This window comes from Papio anubis, chromosome 19, assembly GCF_008728515.1.
Source record: "Papio anubis isolate 15944 chromosome 19, Panubis1.0, whole genome shotgun sequence".
Taxonomy (NCBI): domain Eukaryota; kingdom Metazoa; phylum Chordata; class Mammalia; order Primates; family Cercopithecidae; genus Papio; species Papio anubis.
In genome coordinates, this window is record NC_044994.1 from 47,362,292 (window position 1) to 47,383,413 (window position 21,122).

General features: G+C 39.3%; 1 protein-coding gene across 5 annotated transcripts in view; it reads left to right on the plus strand.

The window, feature by feature from the left end:
- Window positions 1-21,122, plus strand: part of RAB27B (RAB27B, member RAS oncogene family) — a 162,614-nt gene that overhangs the window by 137,389 nt on the left and 4,103 nt on the right. For 4 of the 5 annotated variants that reach the window (XM_017951777.2, XM_021930135.2, XM_021930136.2 and 1 more), the window contains 3 exons: window positions 12,667-12,838; window positions 14,470-14,555; window positions 19,439-19,542. In XM_017951777.2, coding sequence (XP_017807266.1) covers window positions 12,686-12,838; window positions 14,470-14,555; window positions 19,439-19,542 — 343 coding nt within the window. In that variant the 5' untranslated portion in view covers window positions 12,667-12,685. Of the gene's footprint in view, window positions 1-8,668; window positions 8,718-12,666; window positions 12,839-14,469; window positions 14,556-19,438; window positions 19,543-21,122 lie in introns of all 5 variants that reach the window. The other variant, XM_009192774.4, reaches the window with a different exon arrangement.

Sequence of the window (21,122 nt, forward strand, 5' to 3'; positions counted from 1 at the left end):
ATTTTTCTATTAAAGCTTCTGTGTTGAAAGGACTATTCTTTTTCCCATTTATTTGTCCTGCCACCCTTGTCACAATTGACCCTAAATGTAAGAGTTTATTTCTAGACTCCCACTTGTCTTCCTTTGATCTATTTGTCTATCCTTATACCAGTGCTACACTCTCTTGATTACTGTAACTTTGCAGTAAGTTTTGAAGTTGAGAAGTATAAGTCCTCCAACTTTATTATTTTTCAGTCAAGATTGTTTTGGCTATTCTGTGTCCCTTTCATTTTCATATGAATTTTGGATCAGCTTGTGATTTTTGTGAAAAGTCAACTAGATTTTGAGAGGGATTAAATTAAATGTGTAGTGTTGTGGCATTGTTTTAAAGACTAAATGTGTTAATCATTAGTGTTTAGTGCTTAGACTAAATGATAATAGACTCAGATGATAATAGAATAATGATAGAACAGTACCTGATTAAATATATATTATATATTAAGTATATATATGATTAAATACATACATATATATCAGGCACTGTTTTATCATTATTCTACTATCATTTGAGCTGCCTCAAATATTCCTTTCTAATTTTTTATATTTTTGCTATTGTTACTGCAGTGGCCTTGTGTGTGTGTATGTGTGTGGCCTTTTTCTCTTCATAGTCATAATTTGCTTTGTTTGGTGAAAACTTATTAGATTTATGTGGAAATTATGTTAGTTGGTACATAAAAATTGCCAAGTGTACCTGTCTGGGTAAATAACCATTAAATTCTATACCATAATGTTGTAAAGAACTATCTATGAAGTTTCCAGGTACCCTTTATGGATTTCACGAGGCCTTTAACTTGAGAGTAATCTCTGAAGGTGCCCTATTCCAAACCATGAAACAGTTATTCTTTCTTTGGCTTAATAGGCTGTAAATTAGACAAGGAGCCAAATTTTCCCCTTCCTTGTCATCAATGTGAGCTGAAGGTCGATAGATGGCTATAAAGCAAAAGTTCTTTGATCCATTTGCTATTTGATTTTAAGACAAGTTAGCATCTACAGGTCTTCTTTTGGAGAATTTGGAGGGAAATGCCAAAACACCTTAGAGTTAAATAAGCTAATGTTAAATGCTCATAACTTTGTTTCAGTGAGTATAGAAATACTGAAATTGAATATGCGATAAACACTTCAACTATAGGCCAGTTCACTGAAAGACCCTCTCAGCTGGTTATTAGGATATATAAGCAGGATACCTTCATATGGTAATTATATGGCTGTCTTTCAAAACTGGAAAGTATAGGTTGAAAGTAAGTTATGCAGAATGTCAGATTTGAAATAGCAGTTCTGTTCATGGCCCTATCCTAGCTGTAACAATATCTATGCTTTAATTTTCTAAACTTAAAAAAATAAAGACAGGTACCTGATGCTGGATTACCAACATTCTGGAAAGTTTTATCAGTGAGAGTTTTATCAAAAAAAACAGAATCACTATGAGTGTGTTTTGAGAGCCCCCAGCTAAATTGGGGTTCCAATCCCTGATCTGCTAGCAACACTGTCCTAAAGGGAAATGAAGGGCAGATGGACTTGGGTGTTTACAGTGTGACTCTCAGGGGATCCTGATGGGCTCCTTCTCCCTGCCTCCCCCACCCCGCCCCTGCCCCCCACCCCGCCCCTGCCCCCCACCCCGCGCTCCCAGACGGAGTCTCACTCTGTAGCCCAGGCTGGAGTGCAATGGCACGATATCTTCTCACTGCAACCTCTGCTTCCTGGTTTCAAGCACCTCTCCCGCCTCAGCCTCCCTAGTAGCTGGGATTACAGGCATGTGCCACCACACCAGGCTAATTTTTTTTGTATTTCCAGTAGAGACAGGTTTCACCATGTTGCCCAGGCTGGTCTCAAACTCCTGACCTCAGGTGATCCGCCCGCTTTGGCTTCCCAAAGTACTGGGATTACTGGTTGACCCACTGCGCCTGGCAGGGATCTTTCTTTTACCTGGCAGAAGGCCAGATGCCTAGTTGTCTTACCTGTGATGGGAGGGGAGGTGAGGGCAGGGATCCCTCAAACAGGTAATGTTTATACTGACAGACACTCTGGTGGCTCTTGTCTGACCTGTGTCCAGTTTATGCCTGCCTGACCATCATTCTGGCACTGGGAGCCAAACCGTTTTTTCTCCTCGGTGTCCTGGAGAAAACCCAATGTGGGGCAACTCCTCCTGTTTTTGATGGAAGGCACAAATTCAAGGCACCGCCATAACAGGAAACAAGTTCAAAGGTTTTTCTGTACAGATCCTGGGCAGGGAGGGTGCGATGAGTCAGTGAGACAGCCCTTCATCCCCAGGTCACACAAGGCAGGCATGAAGAGTCAGACAGAGAACAAGAAGAGCACGTAGCACGTGGCAACTAGCAGTGTATATAAGGAGTAGGCTGTGGGTCACACTAAAGTATTGAGCAAATGCCTGAACAGTCTCTTTAAAGGAAAGAGCAGGAGGTGGGGAGCCCACTTTTTTTGGTTTAAGTTTAAAAACTTATTTTAACAATAATAACAACCAAAAATGAGTTTTTGGTTAAAATAAGCTTTTGTTTTATTAAAATAAACGTGGGAGAGATGCTAAGTGGCAGAGATACCTCTAAATTCTTATCTCTGGCCACCAGATTGAGCCAGTTAGGTGTGGTGTTCTACTACTGATGTGCAGTCAACAACCTTGGCTGTGCTATTCCCATTGCAGAGTGCTACTGAACAATAGCATTATTAATCAGATTAGACCTTATGCAATTGTAGGAGCTGGCTGGGCAGTCTTTGTAAGCCTGGTGCTTTTTTTTTTTTTTTTTTTCTGAGATGGAGTCTCACTCCGTTGCCCAGACTGGAGTGCAGTGACACTATCTCGGCTCACTGCAACCTCTGCCTCCCGGGTTCAAGCGATTCTCCTGCCTCAGCCTCCCTCAGCCTCCCGAGTAGCTGGAATTACAGGCACGTGCCACCACACCCGGCTAATTTTTGTATTTTTAGTAGAGACGGGATTTCACCATGTTAGTCAGACTGGTCTCGAACTCCTAACCTCGTGATTCGCCTGCCTCGGACTCCCAAAGTGCTGGGATTACAGGTGTGAGCCACCACGCCCGGCCACCTGGTGCTTTTATGTCTTATGAACCTGAAGTTAGCAGAACCAGGGGCAGCAAAGAAAGATGGACATGAAGTAGGGGAAGCAAGACTCAATAGGAATCCATGAGAAAAAAACGAGAACTTGCCTGCCTCTCTCACCACCTCAAACCTCAGTAGCGCAAAGTATTTACCAAAGAAACTGGTGGCTTCCCATGGAACTGCACACACACCTAGTGATATAGTTTGGAGATTTGTCCCCGTCCAAATCGCATGTTGAAATGAGTTTTCCAATGCTGGAGGTGAGGTCTGTTGGGAGGTGTTTGGGTCACAGGGTTGGTTCCCTCATGGCTTGGTGCTGTCTTTGTGATAGTGAGTGTGTTCGCACAAGATTAGTTTTTATTTTATTAAAATAAAAGTGGGAGAGATGCTAAGTGGGGGAGATGCCTCTAAATTCTTATTCTGGCCACCAGCTTGAACTAATTAAGTGTGGTGTTCTACTTCTGACGCCCAGTCAGGAACCTTGGCTGTGTCACTTAAAAGTATGTGGCTTGCTCCTGCTTTTACCATATGATGTGCCTGCTGCCCTTTTGCCTTCCACTATGATTGTAATCTTCCTGAGGCCTCCCCCAGAAGCCAAGCAAATGCCAGCACCATGCTTCCTGTAAAGCCTGCAGAACCATGAGCAAATGAAACCTTTCTTCCTTGCAAATTACCCACTCTCAGGTATTCCTTTATAGCAATGCAAGAAAGGCCCAGTACACCTAGCCCTCAGCATAACCCTGGGCACGCTTTGGCATTGCACACATTTATCATTTATGTTTCCAAGAAGGATGTGACATTCTAAACTCTCTGTTTTGTTGTTGTTGTTGTTGTTTGCTTGTTTATTTGTTTTTTGAGATGGAGTTTCTCTCTTATTGCCCAGGCTAGAGTACAATGGTGTGATCTCAGCTCACTGCAACCTCCTCTGCCTCCCGGGTTCAAGTGATTCTCCTGCCTCAGCCTCCTGAGTAGCTGGGATTACAGACGTGTGCCACCATGCCTGGCTAATGTTTGCATTTTTAGTAGAGATGGGGTTTCACCATGTTGGCCAGGCTGGTCATGAACTAAACTCTCTGTTTTTATTAAGAGGCATTTTAGGCTATCAGCATTTTAAAATGTTTCTCAATTACGTATAGCCCATAAACACAATCTCGCAAAGTCTTCTCTGAATCTGAAACAGCAAATTTGTGTAGTACTGTTTTGTTCCTCCTGATCATTTACTCACCTGAAGACAAAAGCCTAAATTGTTTTAACTAACCCTGAGATTTGGGTCTTATCTGCAAAACAGTGTTCTAAAGGATATATTAATTAGGGATTCACTTTCTATCCATGGGCGTATGTGAGCTTCAGGGATAATACTAGCCCTTTGCTTTCATGTTGTTCTCAGATGGAATCCATTTGGAGTATCTGACAATATTGTTCTGCACCTGGGAACAAAATAGCTTTGTGCTGGTTTGGGTCCTGCTGAGTTGTAATCATTTGTAGCAGGGAAATGCATGACAAGCGTTGATCTGAATTGATCAATATTATTAGTAAACAGTGATTTAAAAGCACATTCAATTCAGGCAAAATGTCTTAGATCAGGGAAAAGTCCTTTCCCAACACTGACTACAAAACATTATTGACAAGCGTCAGAGTTCCCAGCAAGAATGGTCCTTGAGCAAATGTGGGTTTTAGCAAATTCATGTCCAGATTTTCAAGGTTCACTAGAAATTAACCTCACAGTACTTGTCTATTAGTTGGTGTATAGAAACTGGAGTAAAACTGGAGAAGTGCGAGAACTCATGGACAGCAGAATTGTGGGTGTGATTAAATTTAGAAGACAAGAGTAGTGCTGAAGAGGACACTCTAAGCGAAAAGTGAATGGTGGCAGGAAATAGAATTAATGACCTAGGCTATATTATTAATAAAAATAAACTCTTGAAGAAATAACACTGGTGCTTTGTTTTCCAAAGCCTTCCACAAATAGGTACAAATATACAGAATTAGAAATGTCAAGTAGGAAATAAGTATCAAAACAGAGGGAATTTAAAAAATCATATGAAAATAGTTTGTACAACTCCATGTAAGTACATTTGAATTCCTAGATGAAATGGTTAATATTCTACAAAATTTCAGCTTTACAAAACTGACCTAAGAAAAAACAGGATTAAATGGACCAATTACCAAATAAAACAGAAGATAATTCAGAAAACAGTCCCAGACAACATCACCAGGACAACGTGGTTTTACATAGAATTTCTTTCTAACATTTAAAAATCAGATAATCCCAAGAATACATGAACTATTTCAGAGCACAGAAAAGATGGAAACATTTTACATTCTATGAAGTTAATATAATGCAAAGGTCAAAACCAAAGATTGTTTCAAAAACAAGACAAATTTTACTTATGAATACCAATTTTTAAAATTAGATAAAATATAAAAAACAGAACCCAACAGCACATTAAAAATGATACATCATGAACAAGTAAAATTTATTTCAAAAATATAAAGATGATTCTACATAAGGAAATCCATTAAAATCCAGCTAAGGAGAAAAATCAGAAGATCATCTCAATAGAGGAAGAAAGTTCAATCAACATATTTAATAACCACTCATGTTAAAAGCAGCCAGCATGTTGCTTAATGGGAAAACGCTAAAAACATTTTCAACTAAAATCAGAAACAAAGAAATCCACTCCCCACTACTACTCTTTAATTTTATGATAGAGATATTGGCCAGTGAAAGCGGATAAGAAAAAACAAAGGAAGCATAAGAATTTGAGAGGAAGACCTTAAAGCTCTATTAAGAAAGGATATGGTTGTACATCTAGAAAATTCAAAATAATAAATTGAAAAACCATTAAACATATGAAAACATACTTGACTTTGATTTGTTGTAAGTGAAATATAGGTTAAAATATCATTAACACATGATTTCAGACCTATCTAATTCTTAAAAAGTCAACATAATAACCTTCTCTGTAGATATATACCATGCCAATCGTGGTAAGGTTGAGAGATCTTGTTCTACAGATATGTATTGAATTATTTATGAAAAAACATCATGTCTGACATTTGCTTTGAAATAATCTGGTAGGTGGAGAGTTATCAGGCAGATGAAAGAAGAATGGCTATATATTGATAATTTAGAAGCTGAGCAATTGATTATACTATTCTCTCAAACTTAGTATATGTTTGAAACTTTCCGCAATAAAAAGTGAAAGAATATTCCTATAGTTTCAAAAGATGCAACTAAACTAAGCCAAAGGCAAATATGTTATTTAGAGAAAAAGTAATTTTTTGGTTGATGTTAATTTATGTTTGCAATTGTGATCTGAAACCTTTCATGCGGACACTCATCAATTAATTCTAGATAGTCCTTAAGTAGAGTTGAAATAAAAATTAACTGCCTTCCTAATAGAACAAAATGCTAAAAAAAAAAGTACACTAAAGAAACTTCCCCTTCCCTCAGAAACATACCTTCTGTTCTCTTGGTAGTCAGAAGGTCCTTAGAGTACTTTAGCCACCCATAGTTTAATTCTAACCTCCAGGGCATAAATGTGGTTATGGGAACGAGTGTTTCATAGTCAATCAATATCTTGTGCTTGACAGCTTTATTTTACTGACACTTTGTACATGGAATGCAAAGAAATGTCGCTGATACCTTATCTGCCTACTATTTTGAGATTTCCGAAGTGCCTTAAGAATATTTAAGTTGTGGAGGTGGGCGAATCACGAGGTCAGGAGATCGAGACTATTCTGGCTAACACAGTGAAACCCCGTCTCCCCTGAAAATACAAAAAATTAGTCGAGCATGGTGGCGGGCACCTGTAGTCCCACCTACTTGGGAGGCTGAGGCAGGAGAATGGCGTGAACCTGGGAGGCGGAGCCTGCAGTGAGCCTTGTCTGGGCCACTGCACTCCAGCCTGGGCAACAAAGACTCTGTCTCAAAAAAAAAAAAAAAAGACAAAAAAAAATTAAGTTGGTTTCTGTTAATTTAATATGTTAAAGTCACAGGTTCATAGTTTGTCAAGGCATTCTTGAGATTGTTATCCAGTACACTGGCAAAGAGCACCAAAGTGTGTGTGGGTGATTCCAAATGTGGAGTAGCCATCAACACGTAGCTGTAGCATTTGCCAAGCTCCCCACTGGCAAGCAAGGAGTATATTCTCAGAGCCATGCAAAATGCCATGCAAATAAGAGGTAGTAATGAGGGTATGTTAGATGGCAAATTGATGCTTATACAGAGGATCCCAGTTCTCTGAGCCCTGACCTATTCAATTAACAGCTTTATGTGTTCTCTGCCAGCACAAATTTCACTTTTGAGTGCAGTTTCTCTGTGCTTTGCCTTTTCTCATGTTATTTGAAACTATTCCTCTGAAGATATAAATATTCTATTTTGAGAGGTTTTGTACTCTTGTGCAACTTAAGAGAAAAATGAGCTCAGGGGCCAGGCGCAGTGGCTCATGCCTGTAATCCCAGCACTTTGGGAGGCCGAGGCAGGCAAATCGCCTGAGGTCGGGAGTTCAAGACCAGCCTGACTAACATGGAGAAACGCCGTCTCTACTAAAAATACAAAATTGGCTGGGCGTGGTGGTACATGCCTGTAATCCCAGCTACTCAGGAGGCTGAGACAGGAGAATCGCTTGAACCCGGGAGGCGGAGGTTGCTGTGAGCCGAGATGGCTCCATTGCACTCCAGCCTGGGCAACAAGAGTGAAACTCTGTCTAAAAAAAAAAAAAAAAAGAAAGAAAGAAGAGAAAAGAAAAGAAAACAAAAATGAGCTCAGGAAGCCAGACCTGGAAAGCACTACAGTGATCCTTTAATCTAAACACTCACCTCACTGATAAGAAGGGAGAATCCAAGTCCTTGCACTCGGATACATACCTCTTCCACAAATGGCTCATGAGATTAATTTCATTAATCATGACATTTGCATGGCTGCAGATAGCTTAAATAAATTTATACACTCAACAAATATGTATTGAGCTCCTTCTATATGACAGCCACTGAGCTGAGCTCTGTGAATCCAGCAGTAGACAAAAGAGATCAAGTTTCTGTGCTAATGGAACTTACATTAAACAAAAATAGGGGGAGCTGAGAGGTAGAGTGGGTAAGAGTGAATCCATGGGCAACTTCGTTTGAGATATTCTAGCTATGGAAATTCTGTTTCTGCATATATCCAGGATAAAATTCCCTTTCTATATAAAATAAAAATATTCCTACCTTGTTCCTATCTAACACACTTTGTATTTCAAATTATAATAATAATCTTGGATTTTCCTTCTCTGCATGTGACTTCTCATCCAAAAATTGAGGGGCTACACCACCTGATTTCTTGGGCTCCTTTTTACCTTTACAATTATTCATTAAACAGAGCCTCATGGGTGTGATACATTTCAGTTCTTTTCCCTACTCTTTTCAGCCTCTCGCCTTCCCATGAAGTGCTCCTCTGTATCTAAAAGTCCTCCTGGTTCTTGTGGTACAGCTTGTGACACCATGATAAGGACTGAGTGAGATGCATTTCCTGAAACACTGTAGTCTTCTGACCTTTTCTTCCTTTTTATATCCACAGAACCAAGAACCAGCAAGACCATCAGCCACTGTGCAGGAATAAACAAAAGGTTAAACTTGTCAGCCTTTTGATCCTTCCCACATCATTTTTTTAGCCCAGTTCTAGGAAAGTTTGCCAAGACTTTTTTTTATGGTGTTTTTGCCATGCCAACAACCAACAATAGAATGTTGAGGCTATATGATTTTAGGATTCAAAAAAATCACATAATAATAAAAAGAGGAGCTGAGCCAAATACTGTGTGTGTGTATGTGTCTGTGTGTGTGTGTGTTGAGAGAGGTAGACAGAGAGAGAGAGGAGAGTAGTGATATAAAAAATAAGAAGTAAAATTCAGTTTTGAAAGAAGCTTAGAAGTGAACTATCTCATACCTAGCTTAATATGTCAAATAGCCTATGGAAAAATAAAGATTTTTCCACAGTGCCAAGCTTTGCATTCATTTCAGGTGGAATTTGTGTTAAATGTCACAAAGTGTCCAGCACTCACTTATAGCAAAGAGGCAGTGTGGGCCACAGTGGAAGTGATTTGTGTTAGCCTGGATTGTTCCCTCTGGATTAGACTTTGACTAGGAGGTAGCACCAGTATTGCCCCAGGCAGGTTTATGTGCAAACAACAGAGAACAGTCTGCCTGCCAATCAGGAAAACATGATAGGTCATGTAGTTGGCAAGTGGTAGTATTCTCATTCTACAAGTGGAAAGTAATCTCTCATGGCATGGTCCTGTATCTCCTCTCCTCATGTCTAATTCCCCTCCATGCTATAAGGTTAAATGCAAATTTTCCTTCCTCTGCAGTCTTCTTGGATCACTGCAGTCCATGAAGACACTGTTTTGTTTGAATTGAAAACACAACCAGGATTTAACTCATTTATCAATTAATCATTCTATCTTGAAAAATTACATTGTATTTTCTCACATCCTTATTTCACTTTTAAGTAAATTCATACCTTGTCAGAAGCTAGACTAGAACTTCCATTTTTAAAGTTTTCATCTTTGGGCCTAACACTATGTATTGAAGACATTTAACTAGATTTGCTCATGACTTAGCGTTTCTTGAGACTGTCACGCATGCATACACACACATTTGCCAAAAAAAAAAAAAAGTTAACTGTAAGCAAAATTTTAAAGTATGTAGGTGTGTCTTATTGACTCCATTCTTTTCATTTTTTCAGGGAGCCACAGAATCTAGTGTCTTCAATTTCACACCCCCACCCCAAAAACTCTGCTCAAAAAATTAAGGCTCTTGCCTAGGGAAGAATTTGGCTTTAGTTACTAATATCTTAGAATAAATTTCAGCACTGTCTTTTTTTCTGAAAATTAACAGTTTCATCCAGTTCTACTGGTGAAATGGCAAACATTATCACCCTCCAAAATAGTTTTACATGAGCAAGTTTAGGGGAAGAGAGAAAAAGGTAGAGTGATGGTGATAACAGACCTTAAGTGTGGGGGGAAATCATACCACTTCAGCAGAAAACTCCTTTAGCTACCCATTTGGGTTGAGCAAGAGCAGCAAGTAAGAATAAGAGCAGCAACATATTCAATGATACAGTCCTGGTAAAATATTTTACCAGGCTGGGTGTGGTGGCTCATGTCTTCCCAGCACTTTGGGAAGCTGAAGAGGGTGGATTACTTGAGCCCAGGAGTTTGAAACCAGCCTGGGCAACATGGTGAAACCCCATTTATACAAAAAATATGCACAAAAATAACCAGGTTTGGAGGCATGTGTTTGTAGTCCCAGCTACCAGGAAGGTTGAGTTGGGAGGATCACCTAAGCCAGGGAAAGTCGATGCCAGTCAATTCTATGCAGTCACACAATATAGACATTTTCCAATGTCTATATTGGAATAATTGAGACGTGTATTCCTCATGGCAATAATTGAGACAAGTATCCTTTTATTAAGGAAGACTGGTCTTGATGGGTGCTGTGGATCTCTTCCTAAGAAATGATTATTCTTTGTCTAGATCTTTTTTTTTTCTTTCTCTTTTTTTTTAAAGAGAACACCGATGGTCAGCAAAAATCCATCCAGAGAGCTCTACTAGTGAAGAAAGTGTGTTATACCACAGGGAAGCTTTAGAGTAAAAGTATGAATTTGCAACTTTAAAAACATCCTACCTCAAAAAGCATTAATTCACGAAAGAAACATACATTCATAATAAAGTATAATGTAAAGCAATGCAAATATTCCAAATGATATAATGATACCGGATTATTTGATGAGTACCTCATTCTATTCTTCATCATTATTTACCCAAAGACATAAAAGTTTTCAGTTTTGATAGGTGACTAAAGTAACAATATAAAAACAAAAAAATTGTTTTAATTTTTTGAACATGTACATGTACCAATTTTTTTTACACATAAAAATTTATTAGAATTATCTAGTAATTTTAGATATGTCCTGTATTAGTCCATTTTCATACTGCTGTAAAGAACTGCCCAAGACTAGGTAATTTATAAAGGAAAGAGGTTTAATTGACTAACAGTTCAGCGTGGCTGGGGGAGTCCTCAGGAAACTTACAATCATGGCGGAAGGTGAGGAGAAAGCTAGGCATCTTCTTCACAAGGCAGCAGGAGAGAGAGAGATAGCGAAAGTAGGAAGAGCCCCTTATAAAGCCGTCAGATCTTGTGAGAACTCACTCATTCTCATGAGAACAGCATGGGGAAAGCACACCCATGGTTCAATTACCTCCACCTGGCCTCTCCCTTGACATGTGGGGATTATGGGGATTACAATTCAGGATGAGATTTGGGTAGGGACACAGACTCTAACCATATCATGTCCACAGAATAGGCTGTTGTTGAAATTTAATTTTAATTATCCCAGAATGCTTAAAGAATACAGTGTTTTCTGGATCTTCGGGAGTGGGGAAGTTTTCCTCCCTCTCACATAATACTGAGATAAACCTTTGCATTCTAGAAAAATCTGCATAGGCCTTCCTTCACATGAGATATGACCCATTTCTATTAATATAGCCCATGATTCAGGAAGTTGTACTGAGCAGTAAATTATTTTGCTCAACTCAAGAGTGGAGAGTTCACCAAGTAGGCAATTGTGTCAGTCAAATACATGTCCTGGTATTCTCGGTGTTACCAGTACAGGATTAAAGCTTGTCATGTCAGTTGTTAAATGTTTTAAATTAAAAAGGAATAATTTGTATACAGATTATATAGAAGGCTCATCCTGCATGGATAGATGCAAAACATATTCCTCTGCTTTTTTCTTCCATTATCTGTCTATAAGTGATGTCTCTCTGTAGGATATCTGCATCATCTTGAACTGGGTTTTCTGTTCCCTGTGACTCTCTCCTCTTCCTAATACCATCCTCCTAATCCCAAATGCACTGGTTTTAAAACACAAGTCTATGACTTTTTACTTTAAGTTCTACTATTGCTGTGTGATATGGTTTGGCTGTGTCCCTACCCAAATGTCATCTTGAATTGTAGTTACCATAATCTCCGTGTTTCATGGGAGGGACCCAGTGGGAGGTAATTTAATTCTGGGGGCAGTTACCCTTATGCTGCTCATGTTGTTTTCATGATAGTGAGATCTCACAAGATCTGATGGTTTTATAAGGGGCTTCCCCCTTTGCTCAGCTCTCATTCTCTCTCCTGCTACCCTGTGAAGAGACTCCTTCTGCCATGATTGTAAGTTTCTTGAGGCCTCGCCAGCCATGTTGAACTGTGAGTCAAACCTCTTTCCTTTATAAACTACCCAGTCTCAGGCAGTTCGTTACAGCAGCATGAGAACAGACTAATACACTGTGGCAACTGATATTTTGCATATTTTTCCATACGAGGTGATATGATGTAAAAATATTTGTACTGAGTAAAATACTAGATGTGCCTTCACCCCTAAAACTGCTTTGATCAAGTTAATTTTGAATATGGCAGAATAGAAGTATTCGACTTTTTAACCCTGAAAAATAAATTTATGTTGTATTTTGATATAAAGCAAATGAAAATCAACTTTAATCAAAACATACTTGTTTTCCCTCTCCTATACAGACCGACCAAGACCATCACTATGACCGATGGAGACTATGATTATCTGATCAAACTCCTGGCCCTCGGAGATTCAGGGGTGGGGAAGACAACATTTCTTTATAGATACACAGACAATAAATTCAATCCCAAATTCATCACTACAGTAGGAATAGACTTTCGGGAAAAACGTGTGGTGAGTTTTTAATCGTACTGCTAACCTTGTCACTCATCCCCCTATATAAAATAAGAATGAAGAAGCTATGTTTATTGCACTGGAGTCTCTTTTGTCACATGAGATTCATAACCTGTCATTTTAATTTATTTTAGAATATTATTTACTACTTTTCAAATATAAATAACATTTTCCTAGAAAAGTATTCAATGGCACTCTCTTGTCTCCCAAAGTATACAAGGCAATCCAAATCAATATTTTACTGATTTGTATAGTGTGTTTTCTACAAATTCTTAAGAAATCTTTCAAAACTTGAATTATTAGAATCTAAAAACATTAACTCTGACCTGAGTTAAAGTCCTCAATAAGAGCAAGTGATCATTTCCCCACTCTTAAGAAAGAAGTTAAAAGTATGATTGGCAAATATCGGGAACATGAGCTTTTTCTAAGTTCTTGCTGCATTTTTATTTATGTGTAGACTCAGCCATCAATCACTGGCTTCTTATGAACAGAATGTGAGACACCAATCATGCTATTTTCCAAGATAAGAGAGTTTAAGTGAGAATCACAACCACTTCCTTCTCCTATGCTAGACACTATTGACAGGAATAAGGATATTGTGACATGTGAGATGTGTAGCATAGGCACAGAAGCTCAGCCAGATTTACTGCCACCCTGGGTATCCTTGATTGCCAAGATGGCTGTGGCTTCCAGCTGATGTCACAAATCCACTCATTCCTTGAGAATTGGGAAAGAAAACAAAAGAAATGGTAATTGGAAGCCCTTGCCTGGGAAGTTGAATCATGGTTTCTTATATTGTGCTGGACCTGATCTGAAAGTCAATACATGGTTGTGTAGGCTTAGCAAACTCCCTGACAACCCATTCAGGGTTTTTCTGCCTTCTCTCCTTTCCAGTGTCTGGGTATATGTCCTTGCAGAAATTTTCCTTTAAAACATATTCACTAAACTATACTTAAGGAAACTGAGTAAATATTAAGTATTTTAGGCTTTGCTTAAACAATAAAAAGGCCAGAATTTTTTTAAAAAAATTAAACTTACCTAAAAAGAGCCTTTGACTAAATGACTAGTGAAGAAAGGCTTGAAATGTCCTGTGTCAACTTATTGAGAAATCCTGTGCATATTTCATGGCTAAGTCATTTTGAAAGTCCATTTTACAGTAAAAGATATTCGGGTATTTGTAAAGCACTTTACTGTTCTTAAAAAAATGCTTTAACATCTGTGATTTCACTGAAGTTTGCAGTTAGAAGTAACTCTGTAAATCAGGAAGGGGTTATGGATCTCAATTTTAGAGATAAGAAAATAAGACTCAAAGAGGTTAAATGAAGAGTTTGTGTTTGAACCTAGAACTTGGGTCCTAAATCTGATGTTTGCTGCCTCATGAGAAAATGACAGAAGGTGTCTAATTTAAGTTTGCAATATGCCTAAACTGTGTTGAAAATCATACTTGCACTTGACATTTAAAAGTGAGAGTACATGTGATAATTCTGGAAAAAAAATATAGAGCAAATATTTATTCTGCACTATGAACTTTGATTATAGTAATTGAGAAAAAACATGCTGAGTGAACCCAGAGAATTTGAGTATTGACAAAATCCAAAGCAACCTCAACTAATGAACATTGTGTCTTTCAGGTTTATAATGCACAAGGACCAAATGGATCTTCAGGGAAAGCATTTAAAGTGCATCTTCAGCTTTGGGACACTGCGGGACAAGAGCGGTAATAGTAAATTGCTTTATTTGTAGCTTAGAAAAACTTACTTTAAAATGAATGCTGTATGTGAATTTGAAAAAGAAATAATATGCAACTCTTCTCCTGGTTTCAAAATAGACATTTGTATCCAGAAATAAAAATAAATGATTTTTAATTAATTAATCACAGTAGCCATGTGCAGTTGGTACGAATTTCAAAAATCAGACTTTCAAAAATCTCTCTGAAGATTCTTGCTCTGCACTGTCTTTGCACTTTTTAGAAGAAAAAAAGGTTCTCTGGAATTTAGTTGAATGAAGATGGGAAATTAACGCCATTATAAGTGCTACTTGAAGAGGGAGTTGAAAAAAGGGTGTTAAGATCTTCCTTGTCTCTTTCTGTTATTTCAACACAGCCTCTTTGTCCCATGCTGTGCGACTGGCTTTGTCCTTTCAGACTTTGATCATAAACAATTGCCCTCCAGCTAGAATATTTTACTCTTTTCCCACTTTTTCTGATCCTCTCCTTGTACCAGGCCCAGCTCATATTTCCTCCCCTTTATGAAGCCTGTCTGAACATCCCAGCTGAAACAAACTCACTTTTCCTCTGAACTACTGCAGACACCAGTTACTTCACCCTTAAGGTCTAAAATAATTATATGCCACCTTGTCATAAAGTGAACATTCTATTTCTGTCTTTAACTGTTGTTCACTGATTCACTTGGAGCCTTCTCACCCCAACGAAATTGTCATCTTTACAGGTGTAGAGATCTTGCCTGGCTTTGCAGCATTGTCTCTGGTACAGTGTCCAAGCTAATACTCAGTAGTGTTAATTCTTTAGAGCTGGAGGTACTATTCTATTGTCAGATGGAAAAAAAAAAAAAAAAAAAAAAAAAAAAGATCCAAGATTTCAAAGTGCAAAAGACCCCAAGCTAATGAATCTTTTCAATATTAGATTAAATTAAAAGTGGCAAAAAATTGGCAGAGAGGATATTTAGAAGGCACATACCTCCAAATCCTGCATCGTATGTCTTAGAATGCTTCTGCTTGTAAACACTTCCGTCTTTGAAATGCATCCAAAGCGTTCTCGCTTTCAGTGAGTGTAAACGCCAGGAGAGGTGCTGGGCCCTCTCTGTTAGCTTTTTTGACTGTGAATTCCATTTACACACACCCTTCAACACTGCTGGTTCCTCTGAAGCCATTCCTCACAAGAATCTCTGTTCATATGTCAGTTTTGTTGTCACAAAGATGTATGTTTTATAGAGCACTTTAATTCATTTTTGAAGTAATATGAGAAAATGTGGTTCCCATATGTCCTCGCACATGATATGTCAGCCTTGCATGATGGCAGCCTTCTCTGTCTGTCCCCTGAAGGCAGCTGCTCTAGGGGGGAAATGGGGAATACTCAGGGCAGCCTTTGGAACACTTAGGTTATTCATCCCCTGAGAATTTTGCATTCTGTGTATATATAAGGTGTAGCTAAGCAAGATAAACAAAGCCTCACACCTCAGCCCCATGCCTAAGGACATCTGGCTGTGCAATCCATGTAAGATAATGGGTATTGATAGAAGTCACATCATGGGAAGGAAGAGAAAACGCATGGCCCTTATGGAAACTTAAAGGATACAGGGCACAGACTTCATTCCCAGTGAGGAGGAAGAGTGATAATGTGGCTTTGGGGTCTGTTTCTTCTGTGATCCTAGTGTTCTGGAGCAAAAGGGGGTCATCACTCAACGTGCTGGAAGCCAATACTATGACACTGAATTTTGAGAAAAGGAAGGTTTTATTGCAAATCGACTTGCAGGGAGACAGGAGGGTCAAGCTCAAATCTGTCTTTTTGTTCTGGCTTTTTGAAGAGTATTTTTATTAGAAAAGGTTGGGGAAGGAATGGGTTCTGAGATTAACAGGTGATTCGTGGAAGGAAAGGGGAGGGCTGGAAAGTCCTTGGACATGGGCACTTATCTCTGCATTCTATCTCAGGGGTCACGTGTGGAAATTCAAGGGGAGTTAGTTTGAAACATGTGGTAGAAATTCAGGCTGTGACATTAGCAAGCTTGTTCTGTACAGATTCCAGTCGGCCATATCAGTTCCAGTCGATTTCAGCCAGTTCACTTATCTCATAAGCAGAGGGAGTTTCAGTGTTTCAGCAAGTTATTTCCTTCTTTATCTGCCATCCTGCAAACTCAATTCCTATTCATCATTGGTTTCTTTAACTCTTTGGAACATGGTTTCACTGGTTCCTCCACCCTGCTGACTCAATAGACAGAATGAGATGGGTGGGGGAGGCTGGAAAGGAATTACTAGTCTCCTCGTGGGGGAAATGGGAGATATCAAAGATACTGGACAGAATAGAGCAGGATGTCTGTTACTCCTCTGAAATAAGCATGTCCTATCCATGCTGCTATGGAGGAGAAATTGTTTGCCCCAATCAGATCACTATGGCAAGCACGTTTTTCAGTAACTTTGTCATATGCTCTGGGCAATGAGAGGAAATAACACAAAGTCTTGTCCTCAAATGAGACACACACACTTAAGGAGAGAACAAAGAGCAGTTTTCCTGGCATGACACAATTATGGTCGAGTAGGAGACAATTTTGTGGGTACAGCTAGTCTCCAAAGAGGGATAACTATTCAATCAATGCACTATAATCTCTGTGGGATTCCAAGGAATGGTAGAAACAAATCCACAAGAAAAAACTGAATAAATTTTTTTGGTATTTCTGCTCTACATTTTTAGATCATGATGATGCCCTACAAACAAATCCTACTTTGGAAATAAATACCAGTGAAAATATCTCTTCTCCCATCTTTTCATATGAAAAGTATCATTCTCTGTTGCAGTCATTTACATATTTAATAATTGCATATATTTTGCTGTTTCTTTCTTTCTCTTGCACTGTTTAACTTCACAAATATTTAGTGAGCAAATACCATGTTCTGAGCCATGAAAATACGATGGATAGCAAGTTAGAAACACAGCTCCCTTACCGTTGGAGCTTACAGTCTAGGATAGAATTTGGATGAATAAACAATTGCAATGGAGCCTTAGGAAAGTAACAGGAAAACAAAGACATAGGCAGGCCCACCAGGGGGAGCGCATAGCCCACATGCAGTGTTGGGAAGGCCCCTTGGGAAAGTGATATTTCCTCTGATACCATTATCTATGTACTCATGCACAATGTATGAGTGAGTACAATCCAGGCTCAACAAAGTGGTAGGAAGAAAAGGAAGCACTAAGACAAGGTAACCCACAGAAAGACCAGCATATGTGAAAGCCCAGGGGAGCAGAGTGAAGTTTCTAAGAACTAAAAGATCAGCATGTCTGTGGGTAGTCAAAGGGATGAAGCTGGATAGATGAACAAAGATCACTTCCTGCAGAACCTTGCCAGCTTTGTAAGGAGTTTGTGCATTAGCTTACAAGCGATGTCTAATCATTAAAAATATCATTAGTAGAGCATTGATATAATCTATGGGAAGAAATGGAATGGTGATAGGAGTAGGGTCCCAAACAAAACTGGACACAGGAAGCCTAATGAGAAAGCTGTTGAAGTTGTCCAGGTGAGAGAGAATAGGTTTGAATATAGAGCAGTGGTAGAGTAGATGGACAGAAATGAGCAGGTCAAAAGATATGTGTTAACTGTAGACATCAGGTGACAACCAGACATCGTGGCAACCAGAAGGATGGTGATGTATAAATGGAAAAAGAAATTAGGAAGGGTGGCCAGTTTGGTTTTGGATGTATGAAGTTGGAGGTGCCTGAGTTTCCTCCAGGTGGAAATATCCAACAAGTAATTAGGCATCTAATGTGAAAGGCAAGAAACCTCTAGATCTCTAATTTTGGGCTTCTCAACATACAGGCTACAAGTGAGCCAGGGAAGGGGATAAGATTTTCCAGTCAATGTATGTAGAGTAAGAGGGGTCAACAGTAGACCTCGGAGGAAACCAACACAAAGGATCTACAAATTAGCTAAAATAGGAGACCAAAAATTAGAAGAACATTTAGGACAGGAAGCATATCTCTAGTTCAAAGTTGTGTGCCTTTCTAAAATCCCATTGCCAAATTCAAAACCTTCTCTGGTCCCTGTATGTGGTCTCTGGTTTTACCCATTGCTCATATTGAAGTGAATCTCAGCACACCTTTAACTTCACTAAAGATGGTTGGTGGTGACTGGGGTCGGGGGTGGGGGCATGGAAAGCTGACCAGGCAGGGAAAAACTGCATTGCACACAAAAGAGCAAATTCTCCAAAATCCTGATGAGAAATGAGAGTTCTTTCCTCCTTTCACCAATGACTATGTCTCTTTTCTGTCCTGACATCCACTCCGTCCCTCAATCATCTTCCTTTTCCTCGTGAATCCTAGATGCCAACCTGAAGCTCAGTTTTATCCCCAAACAGTGCTTTTCAAAAAGAGTTTTGTCATCAATATTTTTCCTTACAAAAGAATTCCAGTTCCTGTAGCTAACAAGTTGCAGTTTCCTTCATATCATCACAGGCATTCATTTTCAGGCTACTGTGTGCCAAGCTTTCTTCTGGGCACGGAAAAGAAAGATGGAAAGTATAAGTTAAAGTCCCCACTCTAAAGTGCTTTACGTTTTAATTGTGGACCACAAAATGCCCACGAGCTGAAAAGATTCCAAGAAGCTGTGTAAGCAAATCTGTGATTAAATGTTACAAACTGTGTGTATAAAGTGCTGTGAGATCAGAAAGGCAGGAAGTGGTCTTAGAAAAAAATGTACAACCAAATCTTCTCCCTTCGTTCTTCAGCAGTCTCTCTGCCCACATTCCCATTCCCCTAGGATATTCCATAAGGGCTAGCCACAGAGAATTCATGCCTGAAAGGGAAACTGTTGTTTGTGTTGTTGTCAAAGTTATGTGGACTAACTTTCAGAACTACCCACTGTGTTTCCTCGGCAGGTTCCGGAGTCTCACCACTGCATTTTTCAGAGACGCCATGGGCTTCTTATTAATGTTTGACCTCACTAGTCAACAGAGCTTCTTAAACGTCAGAAACTGGATGAGTAAGTGGGACTGAGTAATGTGCATTGGCTGCTTTGGGACCCAACTGCCCTAGGTGCTTGTTGGTCTTACAAGATGAAACCAGATTGGGTACCACAGATGAACTTTCAGAGTCATGAGTTTAGTGTTGCCTGTGTCACTGCGTCACCTTCAAAGTGGTAGCCTTTATGTGGACCACCCTAGGTAGCTTGGAATTGTATTTTCCTTTGATATTTTTAGAGGAAGTGTATGTTGCTTTATCACCACTTGTATTTAAGATCTTTATTATTGTCATTGAAAGGCCATTAATTCCACTTTTCCAGTAAATCTTGAAGGACTTCTTAAACCTAAGTGAGCTACTACATTTGACCTGGAGAGATCACAGGGAAAATTGGCAGTATTTTCTGAGGGGACACTGGCACTTAAGGTGTGTTAAACACTAGTGGGTTAATTAGGCATGAAACCAGAGCAGACCAGTTGCATAATGATAAGGTGAGGCACAGCATGTGTGTTGGTCAGTCAGCTTGCTTGGGAATTTTACTTTTAAAAACTGGTTCAAATGTGAGGAAACCGTGTAAAGACAAATCTCCAGCCTCCGTGGAAACTTCGATGTAATACAAATTGAAATGTTGCCTAATAAATTACTAAAGCCATATTGACATACATCAACACAGGAGAGAAGTATTGGAATTTTCCTTTATGTTTTACTTGATGTAGTAATAAAGGGCATATTTCATTTGCATTTTTTATTACAAATAAGAATTTTGATCCTAGCAGGATATACAAGTAGCAGGACAGCTGAGTCGTCCTATGGGGCTGCTCTTATTTCCAGATTTGTCTGGGCCATCTGTAGCTAGAGTTGTATTTTTTAAAAACTAGATCATGTTTTTCTCCTGCTCAAAGTCCTTCTGTAACTTTCCATCTTACCCGGAATAAAATCCAGAGTCCTTCACTTACCTGCAAGGTCACTGTGATGATGTCTGGGCTTCCTCCCTAGTTCCCTCTTACTCGGGCCAAGCTCACTAGACTTCAGCCAAACTGGGTCCCATGCTATTCCTAATATGAAAAGCCTGCCGTTCTCTTTATCTTGTTTCCTCTTCTCCCATTTATAGCCCTGTGCTAGTTTCTTCATTCCCTTCAAGTTCTGGCCAAACCTTATGTATTTCTTGACTGACCACCCCATCTAAAATAGTACTCATCACTCTGTATCGCCTCAACACACTTTATAGCTCATGGCCATCACCTGATAATGTGTTATGTATTTTTTGGTTTACTTTTTGTGTTAGTTCATTCTTGCCTTGCTGTAAAAAAATTCCTGAGACTGGGTAATTTATAAAGAAAAGGGGTTGAACTGGCTCACAGTTCTGCAGGCTGTATGGGAGACATGTTGCTGGCATCTACTTGGATTCTGGGGAGGCCTCAGGAAACTTACAATCATGATGGAAGCTGAAGGGGAAGCAGGCACATCTGACATGGCAGGAGCACCAAGTGAGCAAAAGGGGATGGGCCACACACTTCTAAATAACCAGACCTCATGAGAACTCACTATCATGAGAACAGCACCAGGGGATGGTGCTAGACCATTTATGAGAAATCCTCCCCA